Raw genomic sequence first — 12,862 nt, forward strand, 5'->3', positions numbered from 1 at the left:
ATTGGTAAACGTACATGTTATTCTTAAACAGCTTAACTAATACGTGCCCGTTTGGTAAATAAAAATGCGAATTGAAAAATTTGATATAACCCCCCTCACAAATAAGTTGTTCTACGCGCCTGCTCCAATAAACTGCAACAAGTTGGCAGCTCCGTTTTCAAACAGCTGATTTGGTAACTTTCTGAGTGCGAACTTTTTCTGAATGTCTGTGTTTGTGAATGTTGTGCTGATCAATGGGAAAAGTAATAGTTATGTGAGTGGCTAGGCGGTAATCACATCGAGCTCTGTAGGGAACCCCGCTTGATTCTTCGCCAGATTCGATAAATTGGCCCGCTACGCTTTGCGGTCACCGAGAATACCACAAATTAACCGCTCGTGGACCTGGGGAAATCATATCGAGCGCCACCGCAGCACAGGGTTAGAGTCCAGCGAAATCCGGGAAATGCTCAGTCAACTACCACTCTTCGCCAGCGGCGAGATCGTCAAGGGATTCGGACGCGGCTCCAAAGAGCTGGGCATCCCAACAGGTTGGTGGCGACGTCAAGTGAACCCCGAAGGTCATTGCTAATTGATAACCAAACCACTTGTTAGCTAACTTTCCGCTGGAGGTGGTGAAATCCCTGCCGGAATCACTGCCCACGGGCGCCTACTACGGCTGGGCGAACGTGGACAATGGACCCGTGTACAAAATGGTTCTCAGCGTCGGCTGGAATCCCTTCTATAGCAACAAGGAGAAGAGCGTGGAGACGCACATGCTGCACAACTTCAACTGCGACCTCTACGGCCGGATACTTAAGATATGCATTGTGGGATTCTTGCGACCAGAGCGCAGTTTCGACTCCCTGGAGTCGCTGATCGCCGCCATTCGGGCGGACATTGAGCAGGCCAAGGGACTTCTGGACGAGGCGGACAAAGCCAAGCTGAAGGAGGCTCCATTCTTCACCGAGAAGCTCTGTCCCTCGAAGTAGTTACTTCACTAGCTAGCCCTAACGAGACGGAAAAGCAGGAATAGTTAATTCCACAAGTTATCTTATCACTCAACTGCACGATGTACAAAGCGGAATTCGAATATCGATTCAAGTACTTAAGTTGGCTGTTTTCATTAAATTCCGATTCCCTCATCATGACACCAAACAATTAAACCAATCGCATTTAATTCAGTTACTTGTCAAGTATATAAATATATATATATTTATATATATATATATTTACGCAACAGCAAAATAGTAAGGAAGGAAAAAAACATGGTTAAAAAATATACTTTGGATATTTGACTTTCGTATATGTACATGCTATTTTAATTTACTTCAACTCGACAATAAATGTTAATATGTTTTTTTTAATGTGTTTTAATTTAAATTTGGCTTATATTTAGTAAATAAATGTTAAGAGAAACCAGATTAAAAATATAAAAAACTTTAAAAAGCTTACAAACTTCAATCAAAACAATCCTCCAGATATCAATTCAGAAAGTTACATTCAAATTTATTTTTATTGTATAATTTGGTTTCAAGTGTAAATAACGTTTTTCACTTGTTTTTATGTCTTTTTTGTTTTTGATCTCCAGTTCTGCTGAACCGTTTTCGGTCATCACTAACTTATTTTACTAGAAATGGAACATTTTTCAACTTTATAATTCATGTTATAGGAAGAGGCTTACCAATATAGATATAGAGCTCGAAAAAGCCCCACAACTGAAGTTGTCGAAGGGAATTTGGTATGAACGTCGTTATCGATTTAGGGCCACGGACTATCGATAGCAGCGACCGATCGATATTGGGCTTGATCTCGTTCGATTACGGCCCCTTCCCCATACCACCACACAAAATTAAGCTGCGTGCGAGCGTGCGAGGATTTTTCTTGTATAAAATCGTTGCGTAAATCAACAGGTAAGTCAGATCGACGCCAACTGCGCCACGAACTGCAATCGGCAATTCAAAGTTACCACATTGCACTTGTCTCCCAGCAGCAACATGTCAACGCCACAGCAGCAGCAACAGTCGCAACATGTGCGCGTGGTCGGGCAGCAGCAGCAGCAGCAACAACAACAAGAGGCTGTGACCCCCACTTTGGAATCGGAATCCATCTCGGCCAGCAAGGAGCTAACCGGTTTGACCCACGAGTGTGGCGTTTTTGGGGCCATCGCTTGCGGGGATTGGCCAGCACAAATGGACATTGCACACGTGATTTGCTTGGGACTGGTGGCACTGCAACATCGCGGTCAGGAATCCGCGGGTATAGCCACTAGCGAGGGCAACTGCTCCAAGAACTTCAACGTGCACAAGGGCATGGGCATGATCAGCACCCTCTTCAACGATGATTCCATGAAGAAGCTGCGCGGCAATCTGGGCATCGGACACACGCGCTACTCCACCGCCGGCGGCTCAGGAGTGGTCAACTGCCAGCCCTTTGTGGTGCACACGGCTCATGGAGCACTGGCCCTGGCCCACAATGGCGAGCTGGTGAACAACGAATCTCTGCGGCGGGAGGTTCTGGCCAGGGGAGTGGGTTTGTCCACCCACAGCGACAGTGAGTTGATCGCCCAATCGCTGTGCTGTGCGCCGGAGGATGTTTCCGAACTGGATGGCCCCAACTGGCCGGCCAGAATCAGGCATTTCATGATGCTGGCGCCGCTCTCCTACTCGCTGGTGATCATGCTGAAGGACAAGATCTACGCCGTGAGGGACACCTATGGCAACAGGCCATTGTGCATAGGAAAGATTGTTCCCATCAATGCTGGGCATGGCAATAGCGCTGAAACTCCCGCTGATGGCTGGGTGGTTTCCAGTGAGAGCTGCGGATTCCTCTCCATCGGAGCCAGATACGTACGAGAAGTGGAGCCAGGGGAGATTGTGGAACTCTCGCGGAGTGGCTACCGCACGGTGGACATCGTGGAAAGGCCCGACTTCAAGCGCATGGCGTTTTGTATCTTTGAGTACGTTTACTTCGCCCGCGGCGATAGTATCTTCGAGGGCCAGATGGTCTACACAGTGCGTCTGCAGTGCGGCAGGCAGCTGTGGCGTGAGGCTCCCGTGACGGCCGACATCGTGAGTTCCGTTCCCGAATCCGGCACGGCGGCGGCTCATGGCTATGCCCGTGAGTCTGGCATTGAGTTTGCCGAGGTTCTCTGCAGAAATCGTTACGTAGGACGCACTTTTATTCAACCCTCGACCAGGTTGCGGCAGCTGGGAGTGGCCAAGAAGTTTGGGGCTCTGTCCGAGAACGTGGCTGGCAAGAGGTTGGTCCTGATAGACGATTCCATCGTGCGAGGCAACACCATTGGACCCATCATTAAGCTGCTGCGCGATGCCGGCGCCCGGGAGGTGCACATTCGCATTGCCAGCCCGCCGCTGCAGTATCCCTGTTATATGGGCATCAATATTCCAACTCGTGAGGAATTGATTGCCAACAAACTGAATGCCGCACAATTAGCCAGGCATGTGGGCGCCGACAGTCTAGCTTATCTAAGTGTGGGGGGACTGGTGGAAGCTGTCCAGTTGAAGCACCGAGATGCAGCGGACAACAAGTCCAAGCCCACGGGTCACTGCACCGCCTGTCTCACTGGAGAATATCCCGGTGGGCTGCCCGATGAGCTGAGTTGGTGATTCCAAATGAAGTTCCAAGTTCCAAACGTTGGGAATTGGCCTTTGGAAACCAGTTTTTTACTCTTTTGCCCACCACAAACGAAAAAAGTAACTCATGCAGTATCACCAAGCCATAGAAGGCGTCAAATTGCTGTCACAAAATTTTTGCATTTAGTTTATCTAGAGTTAAAACCCTCCCATTCCTATTTACACACCTACCTTCTACCTTCTTAGTTCTTAAGTGAAAAGCTAACGTGCTTTCTCAAACTAAAATACCTTGATTTAAAACGTGTTGTTTTGTCTCTGGAACTTCACACTTATAGTACAAAATATAATCCTCTTTGTTGCCCATCTTGAATATCTGTAAAATGTGATTGCGAATGCCAATAATAAAGACATTTAGACTATGATCATAGACATCAGAACCGTTGCATCAACTTTTGAATGTGATACATGCATGCTTGGGATTTCAAGATATGGAATTACGTATTCGATATCGTCCATCTCAACTCAAGGTATGTTCGACATGCCGAAGCTATGCATCATTTCATATGTGGTTTAAGGCTGCGTCACACATTCGTCAGTTCTAAACAGAGTTTCTATATGATACTGCAGAATGCTGATAACTTTGAAGAGTACATTTTTTTCTATGCGACCTTTTAGATTGATGGCTATCGCTAACTTATCAATTCTATTAAAGTAAAGAATTACAGAGAATAATGATAAGCCCAAAAAGTAAACAAAATTTCTTGGCGTAGGTTGTTAAACTTGCCTAGTTGCAGTTAATATTAAACAATCACCGACCGACATTCTATAATGAAAAAGCTATTTATAAACTTTTTTGTAAAACTAAATAAAACTAACTAAACTACTAGCCTTCGACAGTCAGTTTACACTCTGTTTTAGCTTTAGGACTCCAACATGTTCTCAAAGTCCTTCAGCTCCAGTTCTCTTTCGATGACCTGAGTGTAGAGATTATCCAATGTCTCCTGCATACGTTGCTTCAGCGTGGCATTCTGGATGGAAGCGATTTCCGTGGATTTCTGTACCTGCTGCGCCTTCAGCTCGCTGATCTGCCGCGTTAGTTGACTGATCTTCTGGTGCACCTGTTGCTGCGTAAACTGCGGCTGCGGCTCGTCTACGAACTCCATATTCTCGAACTCCTCTCGCTTGGACAACATCTGGGTGTCGTAGAAGCCACTAGGAGCAGCCAGGTTGGAACTGGAGCCGGCGGCGCTCAGCTTGGGACTGCTTGCCTCATGATTAAACATTGATTTGCTGAACTCGTTTTGCTCCATTTTCATGCCGCCGGCACCGGCATTACTGCCACTAGCGCCAAAGAAGTCCGACATGCGTGAATCATCCGCCGAGAGGCGTGAAGACTCTTCCATCTCCCGCTGCTGAATGTTGTTGTTGCCCCGATTTGGTTCGTCCTCGTCATCCGTTGTGGACACTTCCTCGCCGAAGATGTCGTGGGCAGCAACTCCCATGTTGGGCGCCCGATGTGAGGGAAAGTTGCTGGCTTCGTCATCGTCGGACTCCACATTGATGTCCTGCTGGGAGCTCATTTCCATGATCGTCTTATCGCTGGCATGCATAGTGGTTTCGTCCTGCAGATCATCATCCGCATCGTTGTAGGGCTTTATTTCCGATTGATCCATGTCATCCATTGGCTTATCCTCCTCGTTGATGATTTCATAGTCCACCCTGACAGCTTCGTTGTCAATGCGGAGCAGATGCTTTACTTCCTTTTCGATTTCCGGAGCTTCGACATTTTTTTTCTTTAGCGTCTTACGGAATCGACGTTTCCTCACATTCTTGCAGGGCGGAGTGATGCCGTGCGGAAACAGGTACTTCTTATCCACCTTATTGGGATCCTTCTTCTTGTTTTTGTTCGGCGACTCCTTCTCCGTTTCGTCATCCGGCTCCTCCTTGCAAATGAGTATTTGGCAGATGTCCGCCGACTTGTAGAAGCTCTTGTTGTCGATGGTCTTGTAGCTCTCCACGACAGTGGGCAAATCCAGAAGTTTTGTGTACAGCAATTGGTCGTCCAGTCGCACTTCGCCGTACCTTAGATCCTGGTCCAGTTGGATGGTCAGGCGGTCCTTCACGGTGCCCGCATTTATTGCTTCATGGACACTGTCGGCCAATTCCTAGCCAAGGATCAATAATTAGCCGACATGGTGAAAATAAAGCCCTATGTCTTACCTTCGGCACGCGCATGATAAACTGGCTCTCCAGTTCGACGCCATCGTCCCGCGGCTTGTGCTCAGCCTGCTTGACCTTATCGCTCTTCTTTTCAAACATTACTCGTACGTGGAAATCGCGAAGCTATTTGTTTGGTTACCGGTTGGTTGTTTAAAGGATTATTTTAATTTTTTGAGATTGTCAATTACAATTTGGTATGCGTTTGTTGGTTTGTGTTTCACGAAATTAGAGGTGGAAAACACCGATGTCATCGATGTTTTCAAAACATCGGTAACATCGATGTTCCGCAAGCCAACATCGATGTTTTCCATCTCTAATAGCCTGATTCCAATGCCAAATTAGCATTTAGCTAATGGTACTACGTCATGTGAGTGGCATGATCAGCTGATATGGGTTTGTTTATTTTTAAATTTTCGCAAAACAAAACGAAATGAATTAAAAATCAATAGTATGAGTGAAATGAATTAATTATCATTAGTATGAGTGAGTTTACTCAAGTCTTTAATGCTCAGCAAGGATGGTAAAGAACATGATCGCTGTAGATGTTCAACAATTCTGTTGTGTCAATTCCTATATTAAAGACTTAGCAATGATGTAATGTGCTTACCAAATCAAATATAAAAATAAATCTGAACACAAGAGTAAATTTTTAAAATCATATATTTTATTTTGAAATTTTAACTGTGGAAAACCGAGTGCTAAAGCTCTTGAGCGGGCACTGTAAAAGCAAAACCTGCGGCAGTGTGAGCAGGGCATAAAAATTGGTTTGAGTATCGGGTTAGGCACCGAACAAATATCGATAACATTGTCGTAGCCAACCCTGCTCCAATTTCTTCTTCTCATCCTTTGCTGTGACGGAAAACACAAATTAATGTGGATTTCTATTAGTTTATAACATAAAAAGGCATCGGAAGTTGAATAATTAGAGCTCGCAGGAGTCGCAGGGGAGAAAACAAGGCGGACGACATGCAGGAGAAGTGCTTACTAGCCGGCCTTTCGCTGGCACTTCTGCTATTGGGCACCTGCTCGGCCCTGTACGAAGACCAGATTAAGAAGTTTGACTGGTGAGTGTGGCCTGATAGGTGACCATTGACCTGGCAGATAAATGTGTCTTCTGCAGGCGAGGCGTGAATGTGGGCGCGTTGAAGCAATCCCGGGTGGACCTGAACCACTTCCAGCCGCGGATTCTGCTCAGCACCCATGAGGGAGTGGTGGCCAGCTTGTGCGTAAAGACCGGCGAGCTGGTGTGGCGCCAGGTGCTGGAGCAAAAGCCGCGCGGCGACATCAAGCTACTGCAAGTGAGTGGATTTTCTGACGACAGCAGCGACACGGCCGCCGCTCCCATGGGCAGCAACCTTGGCTTCGACATGCTCACCGTACAGGGACATGCGCCCGCTCTAGTGCGTGGCTGGAACACCAACATGGGCGCCATCGAGTGGGAGTGGTCCATGATGCCGCTGAACACTGAGCGGGCCCAGGAGGCGCTGTGGTTCTACAGCAGATCCGTGCTCTACCACGTGCTGCCCGCCTGGCGTAGCCACCTGGAGGTCACCGCCTATTTCGCCAGTTCGGGCCACAGCACTGGCAGCACCAGCAAGGTGATGGCCTCCTGGATCACTCCGGAGAGCTGCTCACTCAGCGGCACCTTCTACGTCTGTGTGGACGGCAAGCAGTTGATCAGCCTGGATCTGGTGTCCAAGAGCGGTCAGGTGATCCGGACTTCGCTCGATGCGGAGCCCAAGGGAAGCCTCAAAGTCATGGCGGTAAGTCTTTATCAAAACATTGAAATCAACTTTAAATATTATTTGGTACTTTATAGTTGATTATATCTTAGATTTAGATAGTTTTTAGATATTAATTGAGCTATGACAAGGACAGTTGTTTAACTTAAATGATTGGATGAAAATACGGACTTGACGAGGAAAAAAACTTACATAATAAATAATTCAGATAATTTCACAGCAGCCAGCCAACTAGTTGTTATTTTAATCATCACATGTTTAGCTTAATTTAATTTTGTTTATTTTTTTTTTTAATTTTATTTTATTTGAATGTTCTTCCTAACGCTGCAAGTATAAAACTTATAATTTAAAGCGCTTGTCATACAGCTTAATAAATTAATTGACTAAACATATTTTTTTAGTTAAAAAGACTTGATTGTCCATACTTACATTGTATATTTTTTACACAATCCAACAGGGACTCAACGGTGTTGTGATTGTAGATGGCAATCTAGTCAGTGTCAACAAGGACCAATCTGTATGCCCTGGACTGCAAGCATCCAGCTACTCCGTGGGCAGCTTTAACTACCGCAAGATCTTGGCGTATGCAGATCTTGTTTCTGGGGTGGGTTTTGCATTATTAACGGATTGATAACTTTGTTAATATGGTTGGTTTTTAAAAGATTGTCAAGATCAATGCCGTATATCTGGATAACTGCGCGCCGGTGACTGAAATAGAGCAGAGTTTGCCCTTCCCCGCGCACTTCGGAAGTCCAGAGCTGAGCAACTTCGACTGCAAACAGAAGCGCAATGGCGAGGGCAAGAGTTGCCTCTTCCTGTTCAGCACCAGTTCCGAATCTATTGTGGCCGTCCAGCAAGGACGCATCCGTTGGTCGCGGGAGGAGGCGCTGGCCAATGTAATCGACTCGCAATTTGTGGATCTGCCACTTGCCGATACCGAGGGCACTCTGGAAAGCGAGATGAAGGGCAAGGCCGGTGAGTGTTAACTGGTATAAGCGTTACTTTAGGCAAAATTCTAAAATTTTTATTTTTGAAAATGCAAACCAAAGGGGATTTTACAAGTTTCGAAAGTAAGTGAATTACCACAGCAAATAAGGACTAAAATTGTGTTTTTAAACAGTATTGTTTTGTTTTGTTTTTATAATTTTGCAAAAACAATTAATTACCAATGTATATAACCACAATCAATATAAACACGACCGTTGACTAATACATGTAAGCATGCACATTTATTTTTTATTTGCCATTTAACAATTAATAATAAGAACTGTTCCTTTTTTAGTAATCCAATTCTATTTAATAGTAAATTGTAAACTAATGGATATGAAAAAAGGAGCTAGAAACTCAATATTTTTTTGAATTTATTGGCTTATATAAATATATATGTAAAGCTTATATTTAGACTGCAATTAGTTTAATAAATTAGCTTGCTCATTTTATGAATTCTCCATTTAAACAGGAGACATTGTCATGCACATTTATTTTTTATTTGCCATTTAACAATTAATAATAAGGACTGTTCCATTTTTAGTAATCCAATTGTATTTAATAGTAAAATGTAAACTAATGGATATGAAAAAAGGAGCTTAGACTCTTAATATATTTTGAATTTATTGGTTTATACATATATGTAAAGCTTATATTTAGACTGCAATTAGTTTAATAAATTTGCTTGCTCATTTTATGAATTTTCCATTTAAACAGGAGACATTGTCAGCGCTTTTTTGCGACGCATCACCACACAAGCTGTTCAAATTAGGAGCTTGTTCCTTCATGTCATCGGTCTCGGTCCACCGCCCACGGACACTCAACGTGCTGGCCTGGTCCGCGATTCCTTTGGCCTCCACAAGATGCTGGTTCTACTAACGCGTGCTGGAAAGGTTTTTGGGATTGACAACATCTCGGGAAAGCATCACTGGCAGCTCTATCTGCCCAATGTCAGTGGTTTTGATAATGACGAGCAGATGCGTCTGATTGTTCAGCGGTCGGCCAAACACTTTCCTCTTCAGCCTCTGTGTACTATTTTGGGCAAGGATGCTGTAAGTTAGACTGATAACTATAAACCATTCCTAGCTCATTATTCTTTTTTTCCATAGGTCAATGGCAATGGAGTGCTCTACCGTTTCAATCCCATTACTGGAAAAGCTGCGGAAGGCGGACTTATTCAGTTGGACTACAAAATCAAGCAGCTCTCGTTGTTAGGTGAAACGGAAAAGGACTTTGTGAAAGGCATTCTGTTATTGGATTCATCCAACAAGGTTCATGTGTATCCCCAACATGCGACGCCATTGGTAAGAAACAAGATACCATGGTAATCCAACTGGGCTTACAAATATTCCCCTTCTTTTAAAGGCCGATGGCATGTATTTGTACACAGCCGATGTAAGAACCGCGGAGTTGGCCGGCTACTTTGTCAAATATGCTGGCGGCGTAAGTAAATCAACTTTACCGCCCAGGGGCCATTAAGTAATTGAATCATTTCCGCTAGAAATTGTCGAGCACGCATGTATGGAATGCCCGTCTGGGCGGCCATAACTCAGAGCAGCAGATTATCGCTGTTGCCGGCAAGAATCCCATCGAGCATGTTCACTCTCAGGGTCGTGTGTTGGGCGATCGATCGGTGCTATACAAGTACATCAACCCCAATTTAGTGGCCTTTGTTACACAGGCGCCAGATGCCACACACAAATGTGAGTCTTCGGGGGCACTTTGTTTTAAATGTAATTCATTTAAATGTCTTCCATTTCACAGCCGTGCTCAACTTGTATCTAGTTGATGTGGTCTCCGGCTCAGTTGTTTTTACCATAACGCATCGCAAGGTGCGTGCTCCATTGAGCATTGTGCATTCAGAAAACTGGCTTGCCTACTCCTATTTCAATGAGAAAGTGCGACGCACAGAGATTAGTAAGTTAAAAAGCCTTAAACATAAGATGCATTTGGCGCATTTTAATCACCAATAATCTCCCACTTTACAGCGACCATTGAACTATACGAGGGCAAGACTCAGGCGAACAACAGCGTTTGGAGCTCCTTGCAGGCTCCACCCATGCCGCTTGTGGAGCGTCAGTCATATATACTCCCCACAATTGTTGAGGCTCTCAGGGAGACGATCACAGAGCGCGGCATTACCAACAAGCATGTCCTGAGTAAGCTTTAACAATAGTTTTTTTTGTTAAAAATACTTGCAATAAGATATTTTGCAATATTTCTAGTCGGCACCGCCAGTGGTTCCATTGTTGAAATGCCGTGGCATTTGTTGGATCCTCGTCGCCCCATTGCATCCACCACTCAAGGACGTGAGGAAGGAGCCATTCCATACATACCCGAGCTGCCTTTGCCAACGGAGAGCCATATTAATTACAACCAGACGGTCGCCCGTCTGCGGAATATTTATACTGCGCCCAGTGGTCTGGAGAGTACCTGTTTAGTCGTTGCTACGGGCTTAGGTAAGCAATATACTCGTAAATATATTTTCAATGAAATATTATTTATCAATTTTATAAAAAACAAACAGCACAAAATCATTTGATAAACCAAGCTCATCCTGAATGATTTTTTAAGTGTATCATTTACTCAAAGAAGTATTTGTAATTCCCAATTAACCATTTTTATAAATATTTGCCTTGATTCGCGGCTGACTAATTAGCTATGCAAATAAAATTTAGCTACCACCTTCTCATTTGAATATTTAAATTTATTTTCACATACGTGTGTCAAATTAATACCAAGCAAACTTGTCTTCTATTGCAGATTTATTTGTTACACGTGTGGCGCCGTCGAAGACGTTCGATTTGTTAAAGGAAGACTTTGACTATATTCTTATTTCCATAGTGCTAGTCGCGCTCACATCGGGCTCGTTGATTGTTAAGCATTTAGCGTCGCGGAAATTGCTCAAGCAGGCATGGAAATAGGCGTGGCATTATTTTTAAATATTTGCTTTATATACATATACAATTTAACTGCGACCAAATACAACAAGGGAGAGTGGAATGAAGAGAGTAAAAGCAAACCGGCGATGAGAATATACATAACATAATTCTGGTAGCTGCATTACATCCCATAATGCGATCAATAAAAACTCGTTCTCAACGCTAAGCCTAGGCAATTATTTATAAATAATTATATAGCGTTAAACATCAAATAATTATAACTAGCTGTTGAAAGATTTTCATTGCATTTTTCTGTTCCTTTGATTTGTGTACTTTTAAATTTCCATATATGAAAAATATCAGCATTGAAAGTGTGTTAAAAAAATGTAGTTAATAAAAACATTTGTAAAGGAAGACAATGGTAAAGTAAATAAATAATTTTTTCATCAGATTAATTACGTTTTTCGGTTTCATTTTATTGAATAAAGAGTGTTCTTAACCAGAATCTTGCGGAAATAAACACAGTTTACAGTGACACGAGTTAGAATACTCGTTTTAAATAATATGCATTTTTCTTTTTTTCAGAACTCAGATGTACGCTGAGATATGATATCGTTTTCCGACTTTAATAAAATATCATAACGATTATTGCTGTCATAGGAATAGAATAATTTAAACAATTAGTTTTAAAGAATATTTAATTTTTGTATTAGCTGCAATGGTAAATAAACTTCTGTTTGCCGAAGTTTGCTTTTTTTCTTGTAATTTTTTGAGTTGCCATACACTTATGGTTTTATGTTATTGAAATTTAAAACTAACCATGACCCCGAGTTCTTTACTTGGATTTGTGTATCAAACAAAAACACCTCTTGGCTAGGTAAAATTGACGTGACGATCGCACCTTAAACTCCAAAACTTTCTGATATAACATTTTGTGACGACTATTTGTTATTTACCAAAAAAAAGTATTTATTTTTATTCAAGACTTTTGTAATCGGCACGCAGCTTTAAAATGGCTAGGTAACAAGGCTGAATATCTCGCAAGCGCTAATTTTTATAGAAAAAGTAGCGTAATCTTAAAAGCTATAAGGACTCGAAAATAAAAAGAAATCTACACTGGCGTTTTCACAAAAATCGGTAAAATGTGAACACATAAACCTAATTTTGGCTATAATTCCGTTATTATTTTACTTTAAGAAAATATTATAAGGAAACATAAATAGCCCTAAAAAATACCTTTTTGACGATATACAGTACGTAACTGTTGCTTAAGTCGTTAAGACGTGTAAAATCTAGCTTTTTTTTATCCGTTTTCCCGCTTTCCATAAAGTGGTAAAACAAAAGATTTTCAGCTCGAGCTGGTTAACACAGTAAACCAAAATCGGAAAAACGTTCTCATTTCAAAAATGTTGTATTTGTCTTGTTTATTGAATATCTTTTTAACGGAGTATCGAGAGAA

At 42.9% G+C, this 12,862-nt stretch overlaps 4 protein-coding genes across 6 annotated transcripts; 3 read left to right on the forward strand and 1 right to left on the reverse strand.

Moving 5' to 3' along the window:
• The first annotated feature begins 165 nt into the window (after positions 1-165).
• LOC108140963 (putative riboflavin kinase) lies at positions 166-1,338 on the forward strand. Its single transcript, XM_017264031.2, has 3 exons — positions 166-253; positions 316-527; positions 592-1,338. Exons 1-3 carry the CDS (start codon positions 234-236, stop codon positions 966-968), a joined length of 609 nt encoding a protein of 202 aa, XP_017119520.1. The 5' UTR covers positions 166-233; the 3' UTR covers positions 969-1,338.
• Positions 1,339-1,774: 436 nt separating this feature from the next.
• LOC108141158 (amidophosphoribosyltransferase) lies at positions 1,775-4,001 on the forward strand. 2 transcript variants are annotated; one of them, XM_017264385.2, is made up of 2 exons: positions 1,775-1,889; positions 1,970-4,001. In XM_017264385.2, exon 2 carries the CDS (start codon positions 1,974-1,976, stop codon positions 3,603-3,605), a length of 1,632 nt encoding a protein of 543 aa, XP_017119874.1. In that variant the 5' UTR covers positions 1,775-1,889; positions 1,970-1,973; the 3' UTR covers positions 3,606-4,001. The 2 variants fall into 2 exon arrangements, with proteins under 2 accessions (XP_017119874.1, XP_017119873.1); XM_017264384.2 differs by having other exon boundaries at positions 1,779-1,889; positions 1,967-4,001.
• Positions 4,002-4,339: 338 nt separating this feature from the next.
• LOC108141159 (transcription initiation factor TFIID subunit 7) lies at positions 4,340-6,023 on the reverse strand. Its single transcript, XM_017264386.2, has 2 exons — positions 5,793-6,023; positions 4,340-5,737 (listed from the first exon to the last, which is right to left on the reverse strand). Exons 1-2 carry the CDS (start codon positions 5,889-5,891, stop codon positions 4,493-4,495), a joined length of 1,344 nt encoding a protein of 447 aa, XP_017119875.1. The 5' UTR covers positions 5,892-6,023; the 3' UTR covers positions 4,340-4,492.
• A 587-nt stretch (positions 6,024-6,610) lies between these two features.
• Positions 6,611-12,148, forward strand: LOC108141178 (ER membrane protein complex subunit 1). Of its 2 annotated transcripts, XM_017264408.2 has the most exons (13): positions 6,611-6,856; positions 6,913-7,555; positions 7,992-8,138; positions 8,197-8,509; positions 8,584-8,604; positions 9,239-9,573; positions 9,631-9,825; positions 9,887-9,964; positions 10,023-10,224; positions 10,286-10,438; positions 10,510-10,680; positions 10,747-10,980; positions 11,285-12,148. In XM_017264408.2, exons 1-13 carry the CDS (start codon positions 6,759-6,761, stop codon positions 11,443-11,445), a joined length of 2,751 nt encoding a protein of 916 aa, XP_017119897.1. In that variant the 5' UTR covers positions 6,611-6,758; the 3' UTR covers positions 11,446-12,148. The 2 variants fall into 2 exon arrangements, with proteins under 2 accessions (XP_017119897.1, XP_017119898.1); XM_017264409.2 differs by lacking the exon at positions 8,584-8,604.
• The last annotated feature ends 714 nt before the right edge of the window (positions 12,149-12,862 follow it).

Source organism: Drosophila elegans, unplaced genomic scaffold (genome assembly GCF_018152505.1).
Source record: "Drosophila elegans isolate 14027-0461.03 unplaced genomic scaffold, ASM1815250v1 contig_476, whole genome shotgun sequence".
Lineage (NCBI taxonomy): Eukaryota > Metazoa > Arthropoda > Insecta > Diptera > Drosophilidae > Drosophila > Drosophila elegans.